The sequence below is a fragment of the Halichoeres trimaculatus genome, unplaced genomic scaffold, assembly GCF_033239565.1.
Source record: "Halichoeres trimaculatus isolate MK-OKI-2021-1 unplaced genomic scaffold, fHalTri1.1 fHalTri1_scaffold_12, whole genome shotgun sequence".
Taxonomy (NCBI): Eukaryota; Metazoa; Chordata; class Actinopteri; order Labriformes; family Labridae; genus Halichoeres; species Halichoeres trimaculatus.
Window position 1 is genome coordinate 14,070,261 of NW_027437190.1, and position 23,333 is coordinate 14,093,593.

General features: G+C 41.4%; 2 protein-coding genes across 2 annotated transcripts; both read left to right on the forward strand.

Moving 5' to 3' along the window:
* The first annotated feature begins 1,629 nt into the window (after positions 1-1,629).
* Positions 1,630-12,079, forward strand: efna1b (ephrin-A1b). The gene is made up of 4 exons (XM_074684246.1): positions 1,630-1,891; positions 10,150-10,445; positions 10,540-10,728; positions 10,868-12,079. The coding sequence occupies exons 1-4, from the start codon at positions 1,794-1,796 to the stop codon at positions 10,987-10,989; spliced, it is 705 nt and encodes a 234-aa protein (XP_074540347.1). The 5' UTR covers positions 1,630-1,793; the 3' UTR covers positions 10,990-12,079.
* A 3,867-nt stretch (positions 12,080-15,946) lies between these two features.
* slc50a1 (solute carrier family 50 member 1) lies at positions 15,947-20,083 on the forward strand. Its single transcript, XM_074684245.1, has 6 exons — positions 15,947-16,172; positions 16,415-16,492; positions 16,567-16,690; positions 16,829-16,990; positions 18,939-19,058; positions 19,182-20,083. The coding sequence occupies exons 1-6, from the start codon at positions 16,057-16,059 to the stop codon at positions 19,293-19,295; spliced, it is 714 nt and encodes a 237-aa protein (XP_074540346.1). The 5' UTR covers positions 15,947-16,056; the 3' UTR covers positions 19,296-20,083.
* The last annotated feature ends 3,250 nt before the right edge of the window (positions 20,084-23,333 follow it).

The window sequence follows — 23,333 nt, forward strand, 5'->3', positions numbered from 1 at the left end:
TAATTAGGACACGAGTGTACCTGCACAACAAGGGCCTGCAAGAGTATACACACCTCAATGCACAGGGTCCAGAAATGAGTAAAACCCAAAAAGTAGAACAACCAGAGTCAAAATACTTTCAGTGTGCTGCCTGGTGAAGTGCAATAGAAGCAATGGAACAACAACATTGTGCACTGAGAGCATTAAAAACAGTGCAACACATTATAAACACAACACACAACAGGGATAAACAAGAGGATGCACTTTATAAAATCGCACTGTTACACTAATAACTTGATACAACAGCATGATCTGCATCATACCAAGGTTATAATAGTTAACTAAAACTAAACTAAAAACGAAAACTAAAATTTGAAATACATTGCAGCTAACTCAAACTAATAAAAACTAGAAAAAAAAATAAAAAAAGAGATAAGTAAACTAAAACTGTATCTTGTGTTCACAAAACTAACTGAAACTAGCTAATATTATAGACAAAATTCCCTTAGTTATAGCTTTTGATAATATTAATAGCCTTTAGGATTTAAATTAATCCGACACATTTTCCCAGTTTTAGACAGTTTTTGGCAGTTGTCAGCGCCGCACAGCACCATCATAGCGGAGTATAGGGACGAGCTTGTTTACTGCACTGACTGGCTGTGCGCTGTGCTGCGACGAAACGTAGTGGAGCAATGAATCAGAGCATCTGTAAAAGTTTAATTGTTACAGAGTCCAAGTTTTTATTTATTGAAGCTCATATTATGTTGTTTTTTTTATAATTTAGGTTAATATATTTTTATGTAATTTATGTTAACATTATTTTATATAATTGATGCTTATATTTTTTTATACCAAGTTTATATTATTTTCTTGTGTTTAAGGCAGCAGCCAATATTTCAGTATCACCATTGACTGAGCAGTGAGCACTATGTTGGACTTAAAAATAAACAGTGTTACAAAATATTTACTCTGACCTTTTTGAATCCTGCACCTGGTTAATAAGGTATGAAAAAACTGAAACTAAACTGAAACTAAACTAAAACCAAGCTTTGTTGCAAAAATCAAAACTAAATAAAAATTAGAATGCCTGCTCTAAAACTAATTAAAACTAAACTGTAATGGAAAATAAAATGTCAAAACTAAATACAACTAAACTATAATGACAAATCCAAAACTATTATAACCTTGCATCATACAGCAACACATGATAATATTACATCAGAAAAACACAAACTAAAAACAACAAAGCTCTAACAATAAGCAGTGTTACACAATGAATATTATTAAATGGCCCATTGCTTTAAGGCATTAAATTATCTTAGCCCTGGATACATCTCAAGTATCAAAAGCCATGGTCAAACAATATCATACTAACTCAAAACCTCTGACCTCCTTTAAGTATGAATTCTTTTTTTATTACCCCAACAGCCTTTTATTCGTTTATTACACTTATACCGTGTTCTCATAGCTGTAGTAAAGTTGTTGTGGAGTCTGTTTGGTCTAAAGTGCGAGCAGGAGCGGGAGGAGAGGGCATGGGCGGGAAACAATGCTTATCTTCACTGCGATTGGCTGGAGACACGTCGAGGGGCGGAGCCACACGCGGACAAAACAGTGAAGTAGCGCTTCACACACTCAGACCAGACTTGAAACGGTGCGAGTTGAACTGATTTCTTGATAACCACGCTTGGAGCGCAAAATCCTCACTTTCGTTTCTTTGCTTGTATTTACGTGCATCACTCCTCTACAACACTCGAGATTTTGACGCCATCGCTGACAGCTTGAGTCCACTGACATCTGACATCTCAAGAAGAAGGATGGATTTGGTGTGTTTAGTGTGCTTGGCGCTGAGCATCGGTGCTTGGTTCGCGTCTGCGGAGAGACACAGCGTCTACTGGAACAGCTCGAACCCACTGTAAGTGTTTTCTTGTGCTTTGGAGCGCGTCTGACCTGGGTTGTGCGTGCGTGTGCATGAGCCTGCAGCACGGCAAGTTGTGTGATGTGAGAAGTTGTAATTGATGTCTTATTGGTCTGAATGTGCGGCTGTGATTTTCACTTGTGTCTGAATGGGTGCGTGGTGGTAATTTCCCCCAAAGTATTGCTCCTCTGTTTCATCTGTTAAATGAACCCTAAGGCTGCCCACGCTCTTAAAAAACCCAACTCTGCTTGTTGTTGTGTCCACCTTTGTGGTCATTGAAGGGGGTCCTACACCACATTTAAACTTGCCCTGCAGGCTTGTGACCAGACTTAAATGCAGCAGCGCATAGATGTCCAGACAGATGGACAGATTCACCACTATATTTAACCGCAACACATAGACACAGACTGGTCTAATAGTAGAAAATAGACTGACAAGTATGAACTTGGCCTGTGGGGCTGTCTGCGTGGTTTGCACCTGTGTTTGTGTCATGGAAAGACAATTAATGACAATGATTCAGTAGGTTAATTTCATTATCAGATTTATTCCCAGTTTGTTGAAGTGTGTCATTGGCCTGGATGGAGATAATAAGTGTGTGTCAGAGTGAGAGAAGCACTCACTGCTGATTATTTAGTTCTGAGGTCAGAGATGTAATGCAATCCGACCACTCAGATGGATCGATGGAGCTTGACAGACGCGCAATATCACAGCGCGATTTATTGAGCTTTTAGCGTGGAGCGAGTGATCCCGATGCTTGAAAGACAGTATTATTATTTTATACCCGAGCAGACACAGAAGGACGGTCCCCCTCCACATCGGTCGATTAAAATCCACAACAAGGGCAAGAGCCATTATGGCCTTTTAGTCGTGTCTTGATTACATCACTGCTCTCTAATTGGCCTTTAAGGATGACAATAGACGCGGGGCTTAGAAAAAGAAGAGCCCTACAACAAGGAAAACAATTGTCCTGATAATTGGATAAGGAGTCTGATGGAAAAGTCCTCGCGTCATGAGGAGTGTTTGTGTCATGGGCTAGTCCATGTGTGAGTCAACCCACCTGGCTCGTACACCTGAGTCACTGCATTCACTGAAAGTGGGCACTCAACCCAGGTGAAACAGAGCAGACAGACTGAAGTGACCAACCACAGACTACTATTCCATAAGGGGATAAAGGCGGAAATTGAAGCTTCTATTTTTAGCTGAATGACGAGAAAGTAAAGAAAAAAAACAGACTAGGGTGGTCTAATAGTTTAATCCAGCTCAAAAAACTATTTCTGCAGTTAAATGGAAGTTGTGTAACCCAAAAAAGTCACAACACAACACTAATCTCCTTTACTGTATGACTTAACATAGACCCTAAAACAGGAAGGACTTCACACATCCACACACAAACAGCTCAGTTCCTTCCTGATCTTCTTCATGCCTGCAATCTGTCACATTTCTCTTCAGCTGTGACTTCTCTTTCATTCCTCTGCTGCTCTCAGACTCAGACATCCACTACATGGGACAAACAGAAACTTGAATAAAGAGGATCACGGCGACTGAAAGCAAAAATAAAACCATAATCGTCTGACCTCCACATGCAACTCATATTATATTTTTTTCACCACATTTTTTCACAGCCTAATCTTCAGTGCTTCCCTATAATCCCTAATTCTCAGACACCCATTCTGTCCCGCTCCCTCCTTTACTTCTGTCTCTCATGTCTCTACTCCCATGCTTTCCCTTTCTGCTTTGACTGAACCCACCTGCTTTAGCCTCCCCATCCTACTCCCCTCAGTGATCAATCAGTCACCTGTGTGGTGGTTTATGCTAATCCATCAGAGGGTTTGCAGATAATTGATGCTAAGTGATTCTTGGAGGGATTGTGAGCAGCAGTGATTTGTCTTAGGTGGAGGAGGACAGTGACCAGATGGCAGCAGTCAGTCCATTCATTCATTCAGGGACTACAGAGATGTGTGTGTGTGTGTTTTCTCTAAACACAATGAATGCACGAGTGTGTCCTCTTTTCACCAACTTGTCAAAGCGACTGAATGATTACGCCTTAATCCTGTACTTCAGGTCCTGTGAGGATTTGTACTCGGAGTTTGTGTGTTTGTGTGTGTAGTTTTCTTACATGACAGGTGTGGAGACGTGTTTTTCCCCCAGTCCGGCCCAGTCCTGTTTTTTACACAACGTGTCTGAGCCTGAGTAACAAGCGCGTGTGTGAGTGCATGTGTGTGCTTAGGAGAAAGAAATAAAGGTTGAGTTTGAACCTGTGCTGCCCTTCACCGGCTTTAACAGGAAGTTTTTTTGTTTTTGTTAAAGTCTAAGATTGTACGAAACTTGTGCTGCAACGTCAGTGTAAAAAGCAAGGAGTGGCCCTTACCGTAGAGAGTCTTACCGGGATGTGATAAATGTGTGAGTCACTCACTCACACACTTACACACACACACTGCTAAGGGGGGCAAGAGGGAGAACTCGGGTGTTAATATTAGCTACAGCCGGCATTCCAGCCTGCTGTTACTATACTAAACTCTGTCAGCTGTGTGAGTGTGTGTTTCTCTCACAGTACCTGCTTGCTCCTCTCTCTGTTCTCACTCCTTTCTCCTCTCTTTACAGCTGAGACTCCTCCTTTCTTACCTCTTTTTTTCTCTCTCTGCCTAAACACACTTCAGCTCTTTTTTTCTGCTCAGATTTGGATGCCACTACACACACCGCCTCCTTCATATCCGCTATCACTGTGTTATTTGGCTGCTTTCATCCGTCTTGAGTAGCCTGAGCTCTCTGTATCTGTGCAAATATCCTTATCAGGAGTTTGTAATGTAATATTCTGTTTATCTCCTGCCTGTCCGTGTCTGGCTCCAAAGCAGCCCGGACCTGCCTCGGCACGCGCTCGTGGCCTCCAGGGTGAATTTGGGGTGCATTTCTCCTCCTCCTCTTTCTCCTCCTTCTCCTCCTCCTTCTTCTTCTTCTTCTTCTTTACTGTCTTTAAATTTTATACATTTACGTCCTTCTCTCTGTCTTTGTGTGTCTCTCCCCATCTACCCCTCCCCAGTCTGTGCCCCGTCTGGCTAGGGGTCTCTAATCCCAGCAGAATGAGAGCACGTACACACCAGCGTAGATTATACATGTTTGTAATCTGACCATCTGACCTGCAGACAGTCCAGCATCACCCTGCTGGTTTCATTCTATAGATTTATGCCTCTTTGAGCCTGTGATGTAACTTTCTGTCTGTTTCATTAAGTCCTTTATCATCTGTAGGTACGTATGTATGTGTGTTTGTGTGTATCTGGGTAGGTGGGTTATTGTGTAACTGTTACAGTATATATAAGTAAGGTTATGAACCTGTAGATTTCACAGTAGATGATTGCTGTCGTAATCTCGACAGGATCAATGTAAATCAGATAAACCATTTCAAATCCAGAACATCTCCATTTGGCATCCTACACATTTAATATCGGGAGGATTGTGTACGTTCCCCTGTGATGTAACAGTCCTCTTACAAAAAAGGCTTATAAATGTACACGCAGAAAATCATGCATCATGGGACATTTTTTACGAGACATTCAGTTCCAAATCTGCCGTATACATCAAGTGAAGGTCCGTCTGCATGCACCTCTGTTTTTTCCCCACTCTTCCTCTCGTCTCCTTATCTGTGGTCCAGACTTCCTCCCCCTCCCCTCACCACATCAGACCCCCCTCTCTTTTATTTTCCTCACAGACCTTCCTCTGTTTTTGCCCCTAGTAGTTTTCCATCGGAGGAGGACAGAGCACCTCTCAGCCTCCAACATCAGAGAGGCCAAGCAGTATCGTAGTATGAGTGGGCAGACATGCATGTGTTCACTGCTCATTCATAGCATTTCAGGCATACTTTAGCACTGATGTCCACTCTACAGCCCACTATCGCCCCCTCAAGGGCCAAATTAGCAATAAATTTCTGTCAGATGGACTTAAGGATTATTTTTTTGTTTCTGTTAATTCAACTTTTTCATACTAAGTAGAGTAAAACATTTAATGTGAGCTCTGGAAGTTGCTGAACTTGTTCCCTCTCTTTCTCCCTTGCCAAGACCGACAGACACTAGCACAGATTAACTCTGCATGACCCCCAAACATATTAAACCAAGCATGATACCATTTGGCCTTCCTCTATTCATCACAGACAGAATGGGGTGGCTACAAAGAGAGGGAGGCCGGGTGAAAAGATTTCAGGGGGCACAGAGGCGGAGGGGGAGGCGCAGGGTGAGAGAAGGGTGAGCTAGAGAAAGGGATTTGTGTTGAGAAATTAGCCTGGATGAAGAGCGCTGGTATATTATGTCAGCGTTAAGAGACAGGAGAAAATAGAGAAGAGGGAGAAGGGGGGGATGGGTGTTTGGGAGAATAAAGACGAGGCAGACGGAGGGAGGAGAGAGTGGACAGTGATGGATGAAGGGAGGGGAAAGTTTTGGGATTGAATAAGTGAGAAATGGCGGTGCTGACGATTTTAAACTCCTGCAATGAGCTTGAGAGACTCTCTGCGTCTTAACTAAGCTGTGCATGCATCTGTAAGCTCAGAGAGTTTTGCTGGATTTATAATCCAAGTCGAGACAGGAGATTGCATCGGTGCCTTGTAGAGGAAGAATTCCTCCTGGGTTTCTTATTACAGCACAATGAGACGGAAGAAGAATGAAGGTAGATTACATTGGAAGCTAATACAAAGAGACTTTTCAGTGTATATTAGATTGGCTTTAATGGAGGATCCCACTAGTGAGCGGCTAAACCCATTAGACCCACTGACAGCTCCTCAGCCAGTGTGAAAGGAGGTGTGAATGTGCCATACCACAGCAAATTAATAGGGTATTAAGTGTGCACCTCAAAGTAAAAGTGTAAAGGAGAGTGCGAGTGGAAATTTGATGAGTGGGAACACGGTCAAAGTGTCCAAACCACAGCCCCCTGATGCGGCATTCCAGCGTGTGCACACTTACCACTGATTACCTGCAGAGCAAATGGTTCTGGTGGTGTGTGTGGGTGCATCTGTTTAGTGTTTCACTGCTGACTTGCTCCGTGTGTGTGTGTGTGTGTGTGTGTGTGTGTGTGTGTGTGTGTGTGTGTGTGTGTGTGTGTGTGTGTGTGTATGAACCAAGTCTCCTCAGTGCTGACTCAGATGCTAGAACTCCTAGTGTGAGAAGTTGCGACCCTGAACTCTAACCCTGCGACCCAGGCTGCCAGTTTGAACCCCTCCCCAGAGAGATGGAGGAAGACAAGGGCTCCTGTGTCAGATGTTTGAGGGAAAACAGTAAGGGCTCGGGGGACAAATGGGGGACAGCGGGGTTGTCAGTGGGGGGAGAAGAGTGAAGTTAAAGAGAAGGATGGCAAGAGGAAAGACAAGAGAAGAGAAGAGAAGAGGTGGAAGTGCAGTGCAAGGACAATAGCAAGACTTCAAAGCTTAAACGAGGAAGCAAAGTGTGGAAGAACTCACCTGCTTTCACTTTTGTACCAGACACACACACACCTCGTCTTTTGACGCAAATGCTAGAGTAGCTCAGTAGTGAGGAATGACCTTTGTCTGGCACAGAGCAAGACCTACAACCACCTTCAACCCTTCCTGTTTACCTGCACCTCAGCCACATGCAGAACACACTCACACACTCTCACACACACACACAAGCTCCAAACACACAGGAGGCTTCAGGAGGCCTTGATAAACAGATGTGCTCATGAGCTCACGGCATGAGAAGCCCTGAATAAAGGTCTTCAGAGAATCCCTCTCCCGTGAAAACATGCACACACACACAACAACACACAGACAAATCCACACACGGGAAGATGAAGCAGTGTGAAAAGTAGGTCTACACCTGGCCCTCGTTCTCGTTCACAGATATCACGTTAATGTGACTCTCACCCTCCTGAGAACTGTCAGCCAGAGGAGGCGAGAGGAGACGCAGGGAAAGAGCAGAGGGCCTCCACCAGAACAAGAGAGAAAAGCAAAATGAGCTCAAGTTGTCACTGCTCCTTGACTTGTAGACATATGAAGAAAACAAAATCCAAAGAAAAGTGAAAAAATAAGAGTGAATCCAACTGTTTAACCATTGAAATATACCCACAGTCATCTTTGTGCATTTCACGGCGGTAAGAGCAGTAAAAGCTCCGTAGGGGACAGGGCACAGAGGTTGCAGGGGGCCCTGTAGCCTTCAGGCTCTCTGTCTCTGGGGAGAGTACGGGTATAATTACACCCTATTCATTCCTCCTCCCCTCTTTTTCTAGAGAACACGTTGGCCCCAGACCCCTAACAGCTTTTAATTAGCCCGACCAATATGTGAGAGGATGAGGAGGAGGGGGAAATGAGCAGGATAAAAGCAGAGTTTTCTTAAAAGCACGAGTCGTGAATGAAATTAGCAACAGAATCTGTCTGTTGTTGTTGTTGTTAGCTTTTGACAAGTTGTGTTTCTAAGGACACACCGTGGGGGAAAAAAAGTGTACCCTATACAATTCAGACTCTTTCACTTCAGAGGGAGCGACTGAAGAACTTCAAGCTTTCTTGTTTTTTCCAACTCTCTTATTACCGGTCTGACTCAAAGACAACAAAGCAGAAAGGAACAAGATGAGAGTAAAGATTATTTAGCCAATTAGGCTGCTACAGGCTGTTCATCTCTTTTCAATGAAACACTTACCCTCACAAACACACACAAACAAAGACACACACACACACCTGCGCAGGAAGGGACACACTTACAAAGAAGCTTTTCTTAGAGAGAAAGCAGTGGTTGCGAGTGGAGGCTGGTGTTTAGCGTGTTAGCTGGATAACAAGTACAGAGCTGTGCTGGCCAACAAAGCATGTTTTGACAGGTAGGTTAGCACTAACTGATACACACACTCGCACATACATGCAGGGGGCAGGAAGGAGGGGTTAGGGGCCCATGCTTGGAGCCTGTGTGTCTGTGACTTGGCCAGGGGGTCCTGACTGGAGCCACAACAACAAGAGGGGGGGGCAGAGCCACCACGTCCCGAGCTTTGATGATGGGTACACACACACATACTCATTACACAAACAGCGGCAGACACACAGAAGCTGTTTTCCTGTCACTTTCACTCACCACAAGACACAAAAAACAGGCTGTCACTCAGTTCAAACACAGATTTAATTTAAGGATTAGAGCCCGGTGGCCCCTGAGGTTGTAATTGGAGCTACACACATATCAATCATTCATCATTAGTAGCAGTAACATGCTCGCTAACTGCATGTTTCAAGTTGCTGCTTACCTGAACTGTTTTCACTTTAAAGTAAACACACATCTGCTTTCTGATATTGAAAGGAAAGATACTTTTGTCAGATTCTTATCTTTTAAAGTAAGACAGCTAAAAAAAATGTTGAATTTACACTAAGGTTTTATATTAGGATAACTTCCAAAAACTGCCTTTGATTTTTTTCAAGGATCCTGTCTTGAAAAAATGTGCTTTTCTACCTCCACCTCTACACTTTGTGATGACACTGGGGAGGGGGACAAGTCTAGGACTTGAGCAAAGAGGAGACAGGGAGGCTGAAAAAGAGTCATAAAACTAAATGGAGGGTAAAGATGAAAAGAGAGAAGGAGAGCGACAGTCTGACTGTCTCTCCTCTGTCTTTGAAGAAACCAGAGAGAAAGAAGGAGACAGAGATACGGATTGAGACAACAAATTAGTGTCAGGAGCCTTGGCACTGATAATCAAACAGCCAGGTGAAGACAACAGTTTGAAAATACTCAACAGAAAGAGTCGAACATAAAAGTGGACTGGCACAAAAGCAGAGAAAATAGATTTCCTTGTGATTATCTGTCGTTTAAAGACTCATATTCGTGCGAGCAGGTGAGGAGTAAATCTCTGCTGAAGGCAAAACGTTGGTTAAGGCGGAAAAAAAGGTGTGGGTTGGGGAGGGTGGCGGGGCTTTACGAGGTTCAAGGAGTATTTTTTGTACGTAAACAAAATGAACAAGTCAGGCAAGATCTGTGTCTTTCTAAATCTGTCACAGTGACGGGTTTGCACAAGTACACTACAAAAACAAAACAACAAAAACAGCCTCACGTGGTTCCTGGATTCCACCCAAGCAGCTTTACCTGTGTGGTAACCTGTGTGAGTAAGTGTGTGTGTGCGATTAAGCCTCGCTTTTGTTCTTGACACGCATGTTGTGTGAGCCAAGTTGTCTGGGTGTGTGTGGAACACGTGTTCGAAATCATAACGGTCGATGTTTTCCTTCATACGATGTATTCATGCTTTCTGAGAACACTGTCAATAACCTCCTCCTCCTTCCTTTCTCCCTGCAGCTTCTTGTGGGATGACTACACAGTGGAAGTGCGCATCAATGACTATCTGGACATCGTCTGCCCCCACTACACCCACGGCGAGGTGTCACCGCATGCAGCCGAGCGCTACGTGCTCTACATGGTGGAGAAAGAAGACTACGAGGTGTGCAAACCACACTCTTTCGACCAGCTCCGATGGGAGTGCTCACGGCCATTCGCTGCCCATGTCCCTGAGAAGTTCTCTGAGAAGTTCCAGCGTTATACTCCCTTTACCCTGGGAAAAGAGTTCAGACAGGGGGAAAGCTATTACTATATCTGTAAGTATCACAAACACGGGTATGTTTTGCAGCTTGTTGTGTTTTTGACTAGTATTGCGTTTTAACCCTTTACCTTACATGTGTCTTTCCATAGCAAAGCCCATGCATCACCATGGTCAGGACTGTCTTCGGCTGAAAGTTGATGTTGTGGGACACAAAGGCTCCGGAAAGAACCATGTAGATAAAACCAAGGCTGAAGAGACAGGAAAAGGCATTGATGGAGGAAAAGTGAAGTTTCCTGCTCTAGGAGGCGTTCACAACCCTTCAAACCGGCTCCCAGCAGGTGAGGATTCTTCAAAACAAAATCCCAGACAGATACATAACAGTCACAGCGGTCAGCCCCACGTCTGAGAGGAGCTCAGCTGGGTGTGTTTACAAAGCTGGAATAATGAAATTTAATCCTTCTCCTTTTCTTTCCCTAGATGACCCTGCTGTGATGGAGCCAAACGTGCAGAGGAGTATCGGCAGTTCAGGAGCACAGCTGGTCTCCTTTTCGCTCCTCTTCACGATGATCCCAGTCCTATTAGCGCTCATGCTGCAATAAGGCTAGCATCAACAAAGACAATGCTCACTCAATGCTGGTCATTGGGACCATGGACACTCAGAGATTTTTTATACAGATTTTTTTATAGAAGCATGGACAATTTTGTGAGTGTGTGTGTGTGTGTGTGTGTGTGTGTGTGCCTGTGTGTGTGTGTGTGTGTGTGTATGTTTGTGGGACATGGATTGTTCCAAGAAGAAGACCTCCGAGTTTGTTTGTTTTTTCAATGACATGATAATGAGGATGGAAGTTCTCATTATAGGACGCTTTTCTCCAGCCATGATGAACAAAAACTTCAAGCAGATGGATCAAAATACTCTACGGATTAAAATTGTAGAGAGAAAAACAAGAGGATTACTTTGTCTTTGTCACCCTGTGTTTCAACCCTCCACACCATTGGTACAGAAGTGCATTGTTCTCCAAATCTCCGACCCCTTTTTTTCAAACTTTAACACGTGGAGAAATGATCATGTCTGTGTTATGGAAATGTTGTCTGCTACTGAAAAGTAGTTTACATGTTGTAGGATTTTTCTCATGTTGTTGTGTAGCACTCAGCTCCCTGTAAACAGCACTGTCACCTTCACTAAGATGCATTTTACCAGCTCTCAGTCTTTTCTGTCCTCTCTTCTTTTTTGGCTTTAAGCCTTGAAATGCATTGCCCAGCTCTGATCATGCAAATTAGAAATTTAAGATGAATATTTATTTATCATATCTTGGTTTTCAAAAATTTACATCTGATTTCCTTTGTCTCAGAGAAATCTTTATTTATTTATTGTTTGTTGCATTCTTACAAGTCATTTATTTCTGTCCTAACATTGAGAGCAACTGATCAAAGATACTGTCCAAACTAGCCAGGCTTTTGGGGAGCTGAGCTTTTTTCAGTTTTATGGTTATTCACTCACTTTTGCTGTCTCGTCTTCACTGTGGTACACTGACCAATGTGCAGATGTGATCCTTCTTGCATTTTGTCAAACCTCAAACTCTCCGGAATTCTTTCACTCATTTGTTTCCTCGTTAAACTAACTTGTATTATTTTGTAAAATGTTTATATGTAAATTTGTACATAGAGAAAACTATAAGGAAGTGTTTTGAGATGTGAAAAAACTTTCGTAAAATAAAAAATGTGATGTCATGAAACAAGAACATCTGTCTGGCTTTTATTATCTCTTGTGAAATGTTTTTTGCACATACCTCTGGATCTTTGAATCCCACTGACGTCACTCAGATTTTGATGGATGAGACAATATTTTTGCAAAGCTATCCGATGAAATCTCTCCCGCACACTCCACATTTCCACCCCCGGGTCTTTCCTAACCTCCTCTGTCTCATCCCCTCGTCTCTGCCCTCTGTCTTTCATCCCCCGGTGACATGACTTGGCCTGGCTTAGATTTCACAGCCTGAAAACCAAACACCAGAGCCGAGAGGGGGACGATGAAGGAGGCCTACAAGCAAACTGACAACCAGGTGTGAAGGTGTCACTCTCGCCTCCTCTCTCTTACAGTCTTTCACTCCTCCTTTCTTTTACTGCCCTGTTCCTCCGCTGTGGATGGATGGATGAACAACCTGAGCTGACTGAAAACTGTTAAAAGTCTCTACTACCTGTAAAACCATACAACATATACGTTCAAAACATGAACATAAAACTGACCTGTTTGTTTTTCCATCAGTACGTCACGGCTGAAATTCACTGCAGATGATCTCACCACCTCAAAAGTCATGCTCTAATGCAGCACCCATGTATCTGAAGGTTAATGCAGGACAGGCTCCAGTGCAGCAACTACCATAGTGTTGTCTTGTTTGTTGGTTGATGCAATAAAAATAATGTGCAAATGTTTATTAAATGCATGATACCAATCGCAGACTCAGGTCATTGATGTAGGGTAATTGGAGTACACAGAGGCATCAGATAGACGCAGACAACGGGGCAGATCGCCCTCTGCAATGTAGAGGGACAGAGGTAACTAAAAACAACATACAAGAACTTTCATTGCTGATGACAAAAAGTGCATTGTGAAACAACAACTGTCTAAATGTCTCCAATATCATTTGGTTATTCAACATTTGAATGCATAAAAAATAACTTTAACAAATACTGTCTAGATTTCCGTGATGACAGAGATGGATCGTTCTTGCATAGCATTAACAGAAAGTCAAATTGTCTTACTTGGAAAACATTTTCACACAGACGAGTGCATAAACCATAAAGATTAAATTGTTGAGCATCGTTATAGAAATGGCATTAAAAACAAGGATGTAAAAAGTTAAGTGAAAAAAAATTAAATGTCAAAGCCACAGTGCGGACTTTAAAGAAATGTAGCAGACAAAGAGAGAAAATTATACATCAAAGACAGTTGTTAAAGGTCAAGTCTGAGAGGTTTTTCTAAGAGAAAAAAGTTTCTGTGCAAAGAGCTTTTACGGTGATGAGAGGGTGGGCGGTGAGAGTGAGAAAAATAAAGATAATGAGGACTTTTTAGTAAAGGTTAAATTCACCTGAACTTTGCAGGAAAAATGGGAAAGTTGTAGAAAGTTAAAGCTCTAATTTACAATTTCAAGTATGAGTCCTCACCTCTTTCTGTGAAATAGCAAGTGCATATTTTTCTTCAAGAGGGCACCTGCAGATGGCTGATGGAGTATGAAAAGCACAACCATCCTCCTACATATCATACACCAGTCGTCCAGTCGATGGATTAAAAAACCTTCAAACAAAGCATTGCTCTGTTGTAGCCACCGATTTGAGGTTGCAGATTGTGGACCCAACCAGAGTGAGAGTTTTGCTCTCTTTCATTTAAATCATTTCAGGGGCCTAGTAATATGAAAATTGTATTTTCCACAAGAAACAGCTACAAAATGTTCAATGAAGAGATTCTGGATATTCTCTGCTCATCTTCCTTTAAAGGAGCATTAACAATTTGTGGTATGTCTCTGCAAAGAGAGCCAGTTTGGGTCAGCATAGTTTGGTACTGTAAACCTAGATCTTGCTTGCGTTTATACTGCCAAGTGTACCTTTACTCCCCAAGTAGGGATTAGCCTTTGTCAGCTACATAATAATGTGGCATAGCAGTGCAACACAGTGTGGACTGCCAATAAATTCAATGAAGAAGAAAAGCCCAGCACAATAAACAAAGGGCAACAATGGAGGACATCCAGCATTTTGTGTTTTTTCTTCTTGGCTTGTGGCTGTGTATCACAAGAAGAAGGCAAGCTTTGTTTGAGAGAAGGCTGGAGACATTTATCATTGTTGAACAAGTGACAATACTTTTGGCCAATCAACAGATTACAGTGACAGGTACACATACCAATAGACTGTGTAATATATGGTGTTGGTCTCCATGATGTCATGCATCTTTCCCTGATACAGAATAATAAAGCTGTTTATTGGTGGGGGCCATATTGGAATTTCTGACTCATGAAGAGAGCTTTGAGCTTCCTCACTAACAGCTACAGGGTGTCAGACCTGTCAGTCAGGTGAGCCGCACCTTTAATTGGGCAAACTTATGATGTTAATATCTTCTTTACAACTGAATTGGAAAAAAATTCACCTGCCACACAGTGAGTGTTGATATAGAAAACAGTCATTCAGGCTGAGGTCTGGAGGGTGCCAATAAAGTAGGAAAGTACAGATTGGACAGGGTATATGCTGAAATCCTGAGGTTGAATTCAATACCTTTTTAAGACTTGTTTAAAAACCTTTCAAAAAGTCTTAAGACCTTATCGCAACTTAAAGCTGTTGTTAGCAACCAATCTTTGATGATTGTAGTTTTCATTTTAACATAAATTAGATAAGCTGAGAAAGAACAAAGCTTGAAAGAATAAATGAAACAAAAGGCAGGTTAATTGACATTCCCATTACTACCACATATAACAGTTATTTAATGCCAACTTGCATAAAATAAATATGGATGGCTACTAAACTACTGTATGAACTGAGTTTGTCGTTACATTAGCCTACAGATATGTTGGGCTGCTAGCAATACATATAGCCTGCGCCTCACAAAATTACAACTTTGCTTGTTGTCACGTCTCAAACAACAGCCCTCTGTAACTGTATTGATAAATACCTTTTCTCATTGCGTTGTATCCAGTAAAAAGATTATTTTAACAAAGAAAATTTGTTCCAAAACAACTGAGATCAGGGGAAGCTGGGGGAAGCCTTCTCTCAATCGTAAGAATCCAAGATCCCAGGCCATCAAAAGTCAGAGAAATTTTCTCAGCAGGCTTGAGAAACTCTTATGATCTAGAGAGAAATATTTTGAGACGCTAAAGCTTTTTCCAGATCCTCACGCTGGTCTGTGATGAGTTTGACGAGCAAAATGATCGTCCAATCACCAGGTATGGTTATTTTTGAAGGTTCAGACCCTGAAAACATTTTTGAAACAGATGGACTATTTCTGTGGCAGATTTATGGAATTGTCTGTCTGGTGTCTCAGATTAGTTCATAAAAATCGCAAGGGGGGAAATAAACATTCATGGACACTTTTGGAGTCAAAGCTTGAAAACCAATAAAATACTTTTTAAGGGCCTTAATTTTCCCACAATTGATTTATCAACTTTTAATACTTTTTAAGACCTGGCAGACACCCTGAAATAATCACCATACCAAACAAACAAAAAGAAGTCAAAACCAGAAAATTGATTTCACTAGAACTTCTGATACATTATTACAAAAATATGCCACACAAAGGTTGCTTAAAACTGACTCTCTGTATGTGTATGTAAAAATGATGAAATACAAATTCTCGCCTGCCCTCTTGTTTCATTGTCATCGTGTTCTGTTGCTCGTTTCCACTCTTACACAATGGACCATTCCTCTATATCCCTCTGACATCCTCGATCCCGCTAAAAACTTTTCAACGTAATGACGCAATGAGCGGCGTCCACCAACGTTTCAACGTCCTATTGGGCCGAGTTAACCCACCCTTTCTATCTCACAGCCAATCGGCGCGCAGAAATGCTAAGCACACTGATTGCAAACACGGAAATACAGTTGGTGAAGGAGGGCGTAACAGCGTAGTCATATTTAATCTTTAACTTAACAAAATTAAGGCATCCTGAATTAAAAGGACACATTGTATGTCATTTACAAAAGCGGATAGTCATTTAGATATTTCCTCTCGGTCTATGGATCCTTTGCAGCTTCTGTCATGGGCCTGCATCGTGTTCACAGTCGGGATGTTCTCGACTGGACTGTAAGTTCAGTTTCTTATTTATGACACGCTTTCATTATTAGTTCCTTGTGTTAGTTTAAAACTTCTGCAGAGAACATGAAAGAAGTCAAATGCATTTCGTGGATTTTCTTCGTGTTCCTCTTGTTTTTCTGCTTCCCTGTCATCTGTAATGAAGTCGTCTGGCTGAGGAATGCATGAACATATGGGACATTTATTTTTAACTTACCCGCTTGTTTGGTGCGTGTGTGTGTGTGTATTTCTAGGACCGACCTAAAGAAGATGCAAGAGTCCAAAAGTGCTGACAATATCCAGTTTCTACCTTTCCTCACCACGTGTCTTAAGTAAGTATGTGTGGTTGTGTTGTGTTTTCTTCGTGATCATTGTTTTCCTCTCAATGCTTGTCTTGTTTCCACAGTAACCTGGGCTGGTTGTACTATGGTGTTCTGAAGAAAGACCAGACAATCATCCTGGTCAATGTAATAGGAGCCTTGCTGCAGATCCTCTATATTATCGTGTATCATTACTACACAAAACAAAAGGTCAGCTGAGGATGCATGACTTTATTTGAAGAAGTTGTTTGCACATCAATTTCAGAATCCTGCATATGTGTTTCTTTAATGTTTTTGTGTTTTTTGTGTGTGTGTTTTATGTATGTGTGTGTGTTTTGTGTGATCTAGAGGCTGGTGTTCTCCCAGACGTTGGTAGCAGGCGGGGTGCTGGCCTGCGGTTGGTTCTACTTCACCACAGTCCTCCCTGAAGGAGAAACTCGACTCAGCCAGCTCGGTCTCACCTGCAGCGTGGTCACAGTCAGCATGTACATGTCCCCACTCATAGACCTGGTATAGCTTACATGCATGCACATACACAGCCATAAAAGTTAAAGTCAGTAAATAATGAAGAAACTATTTAGTTTAAGTTTTATGGCAATAAGGGCTAATCTACAACTCAACTTCAATAAGGGATGGAACTGCGTTAAATGTCGATTAAAAAAAATTTGATGCATTGCAAGTCACTCAAGGCCTTTATGAATTCGAAGATAGTGCAAAGACAGCAAATCTGATCTGAAAAACTGAAAACTATTATTGTTTTGTGTATCATGCCTCATTTTGAATTTGTTCACAGCAAACCGTTAAAGCCTGTCAGGTAGTAACATGACTGAGTTTTAAAAGGGTATGTATAAGAGTCGTGAGTCTCTCAGAAGTGATAATCAAGCAGATTCACCGTTCTCTGAGACACTGGGTGAAAATGGGTTCAGCAATGTGCAAAAGAATACAAAGAATTTGAGGATGTCATCATGTACAGTGCATAATTTCATTTAAAGATCCTGAAAATCTGGAGAAATCTCTGTACAAAAGAGATATGAAACGCAGAAAACTATAAAACATGATGCAGTTTTCGCTTTCTCTCAAAAGGGAAGTGCCCAACCAGGTCTTATCAGAACAAACTTTAAACTTTAGCATTCCCTGTCTTTTCAATTACAGTAAATACAACATTAAAACAGGGTTTAAAGTTTCAACCATTGAAATATTAGTTACACATTTGTAACATCACATTGGTAATTTCGAAAAATCAAGAGAAAGTGTATGACTGTTCTCATGATTTTCTCTTGAAATAGTTTGAGTTCACTTCATTATTCATATTCCTATCACTGTCTGATGCAAGAGGTTGAGCACTGACATTAGTGAGTTATTGCTCAGCTCAAAGTGTAAACCGAAGCTGTGTTTCCTCCCATTAAAACCCAGTCAATGGCAGCTGATTGCACTTCCAAGTGCTGTACTAATAGTGCGAGGTCCATTATCTCAAGAGTGCTGAAGTGCGTTGTTCAGGCTTTGGAGCACTCAGAATAAAATGGACAATTATGCCCCACAGGTTTATTAATGATTTATTAATTCAACTTAAAACTGGTTGTACTTTTTTCTTGGCATAAATGTGTTTCATGCCATCCCATATGTCTCTAAAAACTTACCGTAGTCACTGTATTACATTGAATCAACTGTAAACAGATCATTGAGGCTTCTCCTGTAACCTTCTGCATCACTGAACAGGCAGCATCTGTTCCTCTCAGTATCTTTAGCGCCTCATGTCAGTGCTGCACGTGCAGACAACTGCTAATGGAGAAATGAATCCCTGCTCGTTCCGTTTTCTTCGTTTCTTTGTGCCATCTTGTTGCTCTGTCTGCTATCCTGTTTGTCTCCTTCTCTCCATCTGCTTCGCAGCTTGGAGTGACCCCCAGTCTACAGTTTCCTGCCTTTCTTTCTCTCATTGGTCTTCCTGTTATTCTCTGACTCATCCCCTTAGTTACATTCTCTTTCTTCCTTACACTTTATGCATCTTCACGTTTGCACTTACCGCTATTAGTCACAGAACACACTGAATGAGCAAGAGTATAAACATTCTTATTATGCTGCTTTCATCCACTCCATGTGGGTTTATTTTCAATTTCACTTTACTTAAAAAATAATCAACCTGCCTGTTGGCTTGTTCACCACAGGCCTGATAGTCTGACCTCTCATTTTACAGCTTCATTGCTTATTGTGTTTTTGTTTTTCTGCATCTTAGCAAATACTTTGGTTGTGATGAGGATTGAGCTATTAGAAAAGACCAAAGCTGTGACCTAATCCAGGCGATGCACCCTTTCAAGACCAAACTTTTGTAGCTTGCAGACCAGTCAGGACAAACAGAATTGAAGTGGTCTGCTTTACAGAGGATTACCTACTTATGATGCAAGGATTAAAGCAGTTTAAAACTGTATTTTTGAGCTGGCTGTTGCTGTCTCCTCTGTTTCAGGTTGAGATAGTGCGTCGAGGTGATGTCAAGTGCTTGTCCTTCCCTCTAACTGTAGCTACCTTCTTCACTTCCACCTCCTGGGTCCTGTACGGCCTCCAGCTGAACGACAACTACATTGTGGTAAGACATAGAGAACATGCACCTGAATTGACCCAGACTTCAACATTAATTCTTTATTGAAATACCAGCCACTCTCCATACTGCCCTTATGACGTGTCTTCTTCCTGTCTGTGTTTGTTCCAGGTGCCAAACACTCCTGGAATCCTCACCAGCCTCATCAGGTTTTATCTGTTCAGAAGATTTGCATCTGCCAATCAAAGCTCACCTCCCTATAAGTCTATGCATATGTCAGGATGATAAGAAGAGGTGATGGATGTAAGAGGGCAGTTGCAAAGCTGTGCTCACTCTTCAAGTGGCCTGTTGGTCTGAGAAAGAGACAACACTAAAGAAATGTTACATTAAGAGGAAAGTTATGAAATCCGTTATTGAGTATAAGATTATTTTATTGGGGTTAGTGATAAACCGGTCTCTCACTCCGTGATCGTAAAGTGCCTTCTGTTTGATCATGTTTGTCGAAATCAATCATGGTCGACATGTCAGTAGACAACATTGTTCAACTGTTGTTGGATTGTGGCTGCTATTTTGATATCAAGTCAACGTTTCTCATGTTCCTGATGCTCATATATGAAGGTATAGACTATGGAGTGTCACATATGTATTTTTTTCAATCTTTCTGGTAGGGCAACGATTATATCTCCTCAAAAATGGTACTTAGACTTTTTTGCCATACACATAAAATAATGGGTCATATCAACGGCAGTAAATAAATATAGCTCATAATTGTTTTCTATATACTTGATGTCTATTTGATACAGAATATCTAAGTTAGCGTATATACAATATCAAATATTGCCTACCTATATTGTTATTGATATTTTTATAAGCCCTGTATATGGGATTAGATGAAATAAGAAAAGAAATGAATACTTAAAAAATTGTTTACATAAAAGAGTGATTATTTTTCTGGTTATGGTTGTCTATTCATTGTTTGCAATGAAGGCCTATGATATACAATTAAGACTGGGTGTGAGTAGGCTGGGTAAGGGTGTGGACTCTTTAAAGGTGCCATGTAAATAAATTTTTACCTCAACTACAAAAGACTTTTCTTTTCCTCTGAGCTTGTTTTGATGTACGCATGGTGGACATGAAATGTTATTTTTAGCCCAGTTAGGAGTTAAAAGCTGCATTTGACCTTTTGAAGTGAGAAGATTTGTGTCAGATTGTGTAAGAATCTGAAGTGTTGTTTTGTACACAGTAACAAGCTTACATGCAGATGTGCAGAGATAAGTTTGTGTTTGTGTTTGATTGGGGTGGTTGTGCGAGAAGAGACAAAAGCTTGTTTGATGGTGCAGCAGTGTGAATGAGCTTGTTTGTGTGAGTATGTTGATACAGAGAGGGCAGCGGTGGGAAAGGCCACGCCAGAGGTTCTCATCCAATGTGTGTGAGTGTGTATATGCGTATGTGTGTGTTTGTTACATTGGCCTCTCTTCCTGAGCTCAAAGCGCCTGCCCCTGACAGAAAACACACACAGACACAACACTGTATTGTGCTGAAGCTGAATGTTATGTAGGGAAGCTAAGCTGAGAGGACTTGAGGTGGGAGATAAATGAGCTACAGTTGAAAGAGGAAAGAAGAAAAACATGGGGACGTTTTGGGGAACAGATGAGAGAACAGAAACGTTAAATCTACAAAGAAGACAGAGGTGGGAAAGAGAAACTAGGACAACATGAAAAGTATTTTAGGGACAAGAATTTAAAATATTGTTATTATTATTTCACACCAAATCAGGAGATGTGATTTCTTCCCACATTGAGAGGCTGAATGATCCTCACTGAAACTACTCAAATAAGCATGCATGTCGTCTGGGGACCATGAATGTGTTCAGATTGTCTTGGCAGTCAATTCACCAGTCCTCAAGATATTCGAGCCCAGGCTTTTACACTTTAAGGACAAACAGTCTGATATTCAATCCCTTGAGTCAGCGTGAAGCAAGAGTAGGAGAAAAAGCCGGAGGTTTGGAGTTATCTTTTAAAAATGTTAAAATTTGGGACAACAAGGGAAATCTATTGATATGGCCAGCTAAATCAGATGAAAAGATGGAACTTCAATTTAAAAGTGCAAATGTTTTTTTATTATTATTTTTCAAAAAAGCAGGGAAAAGCCTGTGCAGACCATTGAGACTCCTGGGACCAGAAATATAAACCAGCATGTTCTGATGAAGAACAAAGACACAAAGATAGAGTGGCTTTGTGAGTAGAAGTTAGTTATTTAGGGCAGAAAGAAAAAAACACAGTGCATGATGAGTCCAGAAGAAGATAAGGAGGCACTGGGTGTTGTCTATTCTTCCAGAGGAAAGAGTCAGACATCGTTTGGTCAGAGAGACAATGTGTGGAGTCAGATAGACTGGCCGGACACACCCCTCATTACTAACTGTGGCTTTTTTGTGAAGAGGTGTATTAAATTCAAAGACTGGCCTCCTATACTCATGTGCACACGTCTTTGGTCCGCAGCCAAAAGTTCACATAGGGCTTATGTGCTGTTTATGTGTCCGTGTGTGTCTTTGGAGGAGTGGGGGGCGTAGAGGAGGGTAATCAGCTGGAACAATGAGTACAACTCACAAACAGGATCCCTCTGTTTCCTGTAGTAGAGACTGTCTCCTTAAACACACACACACACACACACACACACACACACACACACACACACACACACACACACAGATAAGTCCCTTTAAACAAAGACATACACAGATTTTCTGTACAGTGTGTTGTCTCTTCCACAGACACTCCCACACTCTTCCCCCCACAAACACCATGTGTGCATTCAGATGTCTATTTTTGTCGTTATGGGCAAACCCTGATCTATGGGTTTTGTTTCCCCCAGTAATTACACACAACAAAGTCTCTGCTAACATGCAGTCTACAGCCAGACAGCATGCTCACTCAGCATATAAACAGACACACAGCACACTGGGGGGCAGTCAGCAGCTTGTGCACTCTCCACCATCAGTAAAAGCACACCTGTCCCAGCTGCTGTTTTGAAGAGAAGAGGAGGGAGAGAAGGAATGTGCTTCCCTCAGTTTTCCTGTCAGCCCCTCACACTTTCCACCATCTCTGTCCCTTTCCCTTTTCTGACTTTTTTACCTAATTATCCCATGATCCTAGTTTCCTTTTTTTTTTTATAAACCATCACTGTCATCAATTCTTTCTCCTTCCTGTGTTTTTGTTGGCATTTTCTCAGTTGTTTCCCCCAACCATAACTTTTTTTTTTTTATTTTTTATTTTTTTAGATTTTTAGATTTTTATCCTTGATGTTATTCTTTCTTCAGCAAGGAAAGAAGTGATCTGACACTGTTTTTTCTCATACTTACTTCAGACCTTTCAGTTTACAACACAAGTACTCATCTGATACCAGCAGAATCACATAAAAAAATCACTTACTGGCAGCATTTTGTTTGCTCAAACTAATGCTGAGATGGCATTGCTGTTCTTTACCATCACAGAAAGTATAGAAAATGGGTGTACTCTCTAAAGGAATTAATTGGTTCCTTAACAGATACTTAGACAACCTTCAACAGTAATAACAACATCAGAAATGCTGACTAAACCAAACTACAACTTGTTGATATTCTTACCACCGCTCAAGGGTAAAGTTTCTTTGAAGAGCAGATAACTTAAAAGTTGCTCTCTCCTACTCTGCTGTCATCTCTGGGATTGCTGGACAGTATCAATATGAAAATATTTATTTTGTCTAGCCCGTCAAATTGGCATGTTTACCTAAATTAAGGTTTTAGCCAAACATTTTACAAATATGATGCTAACATAAACTTATGGTCTAACCTCACATTGTGTCCTGTGGTGTCAAAAAGAAGTAAAATTTGCCTGAACATTTTTTGTGGGTTGATTTGACATGAAGTGGGATCAGTTTGTTTATGTTAGTGAAAGTGAAACTTGTTGTCAAGAGGTTTTGGCCAATCGGAATCAAGCATCTTACCCTTTAAAAGCTTAAAGGAACTGTGAGGAGTTAAAAAGTGTTCTTGGAAAAGTCTCCCTCCTAGATATATGCCTGATTGTAATCCACACTTTAACATGACATCATCAGCAATAACATAATTTATTCCAAAATTTTACTTTGTAGCTTCCTGATCGGGTCGAGCAGGACCAGATTGATTTATTAGTCTCTATGACAACACCACATTAATTTTGTAGTGATGGTGGACACAGGAGCCTCACTGTCCGACAGAAAAAGGACAGAATAGCAGAAGAAAGCTTGACAGGAGAGTGATACAGCCCAAGCTAAAGGCTTAAAGGGCTAAAGCTGTTTGTGATATTGTTC

Excerpts from the sequence above, each read along its gene's own strand:
- efna1b (XM_074684246.1), top strand. The coding sequence starts at position 1,794 with ATGGATTTGGTGTGTTTAGTGTGCTTGGCGCTGAGCATCGGTGCTTGG. Across the intron at positions 1,892-10,149 it reads TGGAACAGCTCGAACCCACT|CTTCTTGTGGGATGACTACA; the intron begins GTAAGTGTTTTC and ends TTCTCCCTGCAG. Across the intron at positions 10,729-10,867 it reads TTCAAACCGGCTCCCAGCAG|ATGACCCTGCTGTGATGGAG; the intron begins GTGAGGATTCTT and ends TTCTTTCCCTAG.
- slc50a1 (XM_074684245.1), top strand. The coding sequence starts at position 16,057 with ATGTCATTTACAAAAGCGGATAGTCATTTAGATATTTCCTCTCGGTCT. Across the intron at positions 16,691-16,828 it reads ATTACTACACAAAACAAAAG|AGGCTGGTGTTCTCCCAGAC; the intron begins GTCAGCTGAGGA and ends TGTGTGATCTAG. Across the intron at positions 19,059-19,181 it reads TGAACGACAACTACATTGTG|GTGCCAAACACTCCTGGAAT; the intron begins GTAAGACATAGA and ends TGTTTGTTCCAG.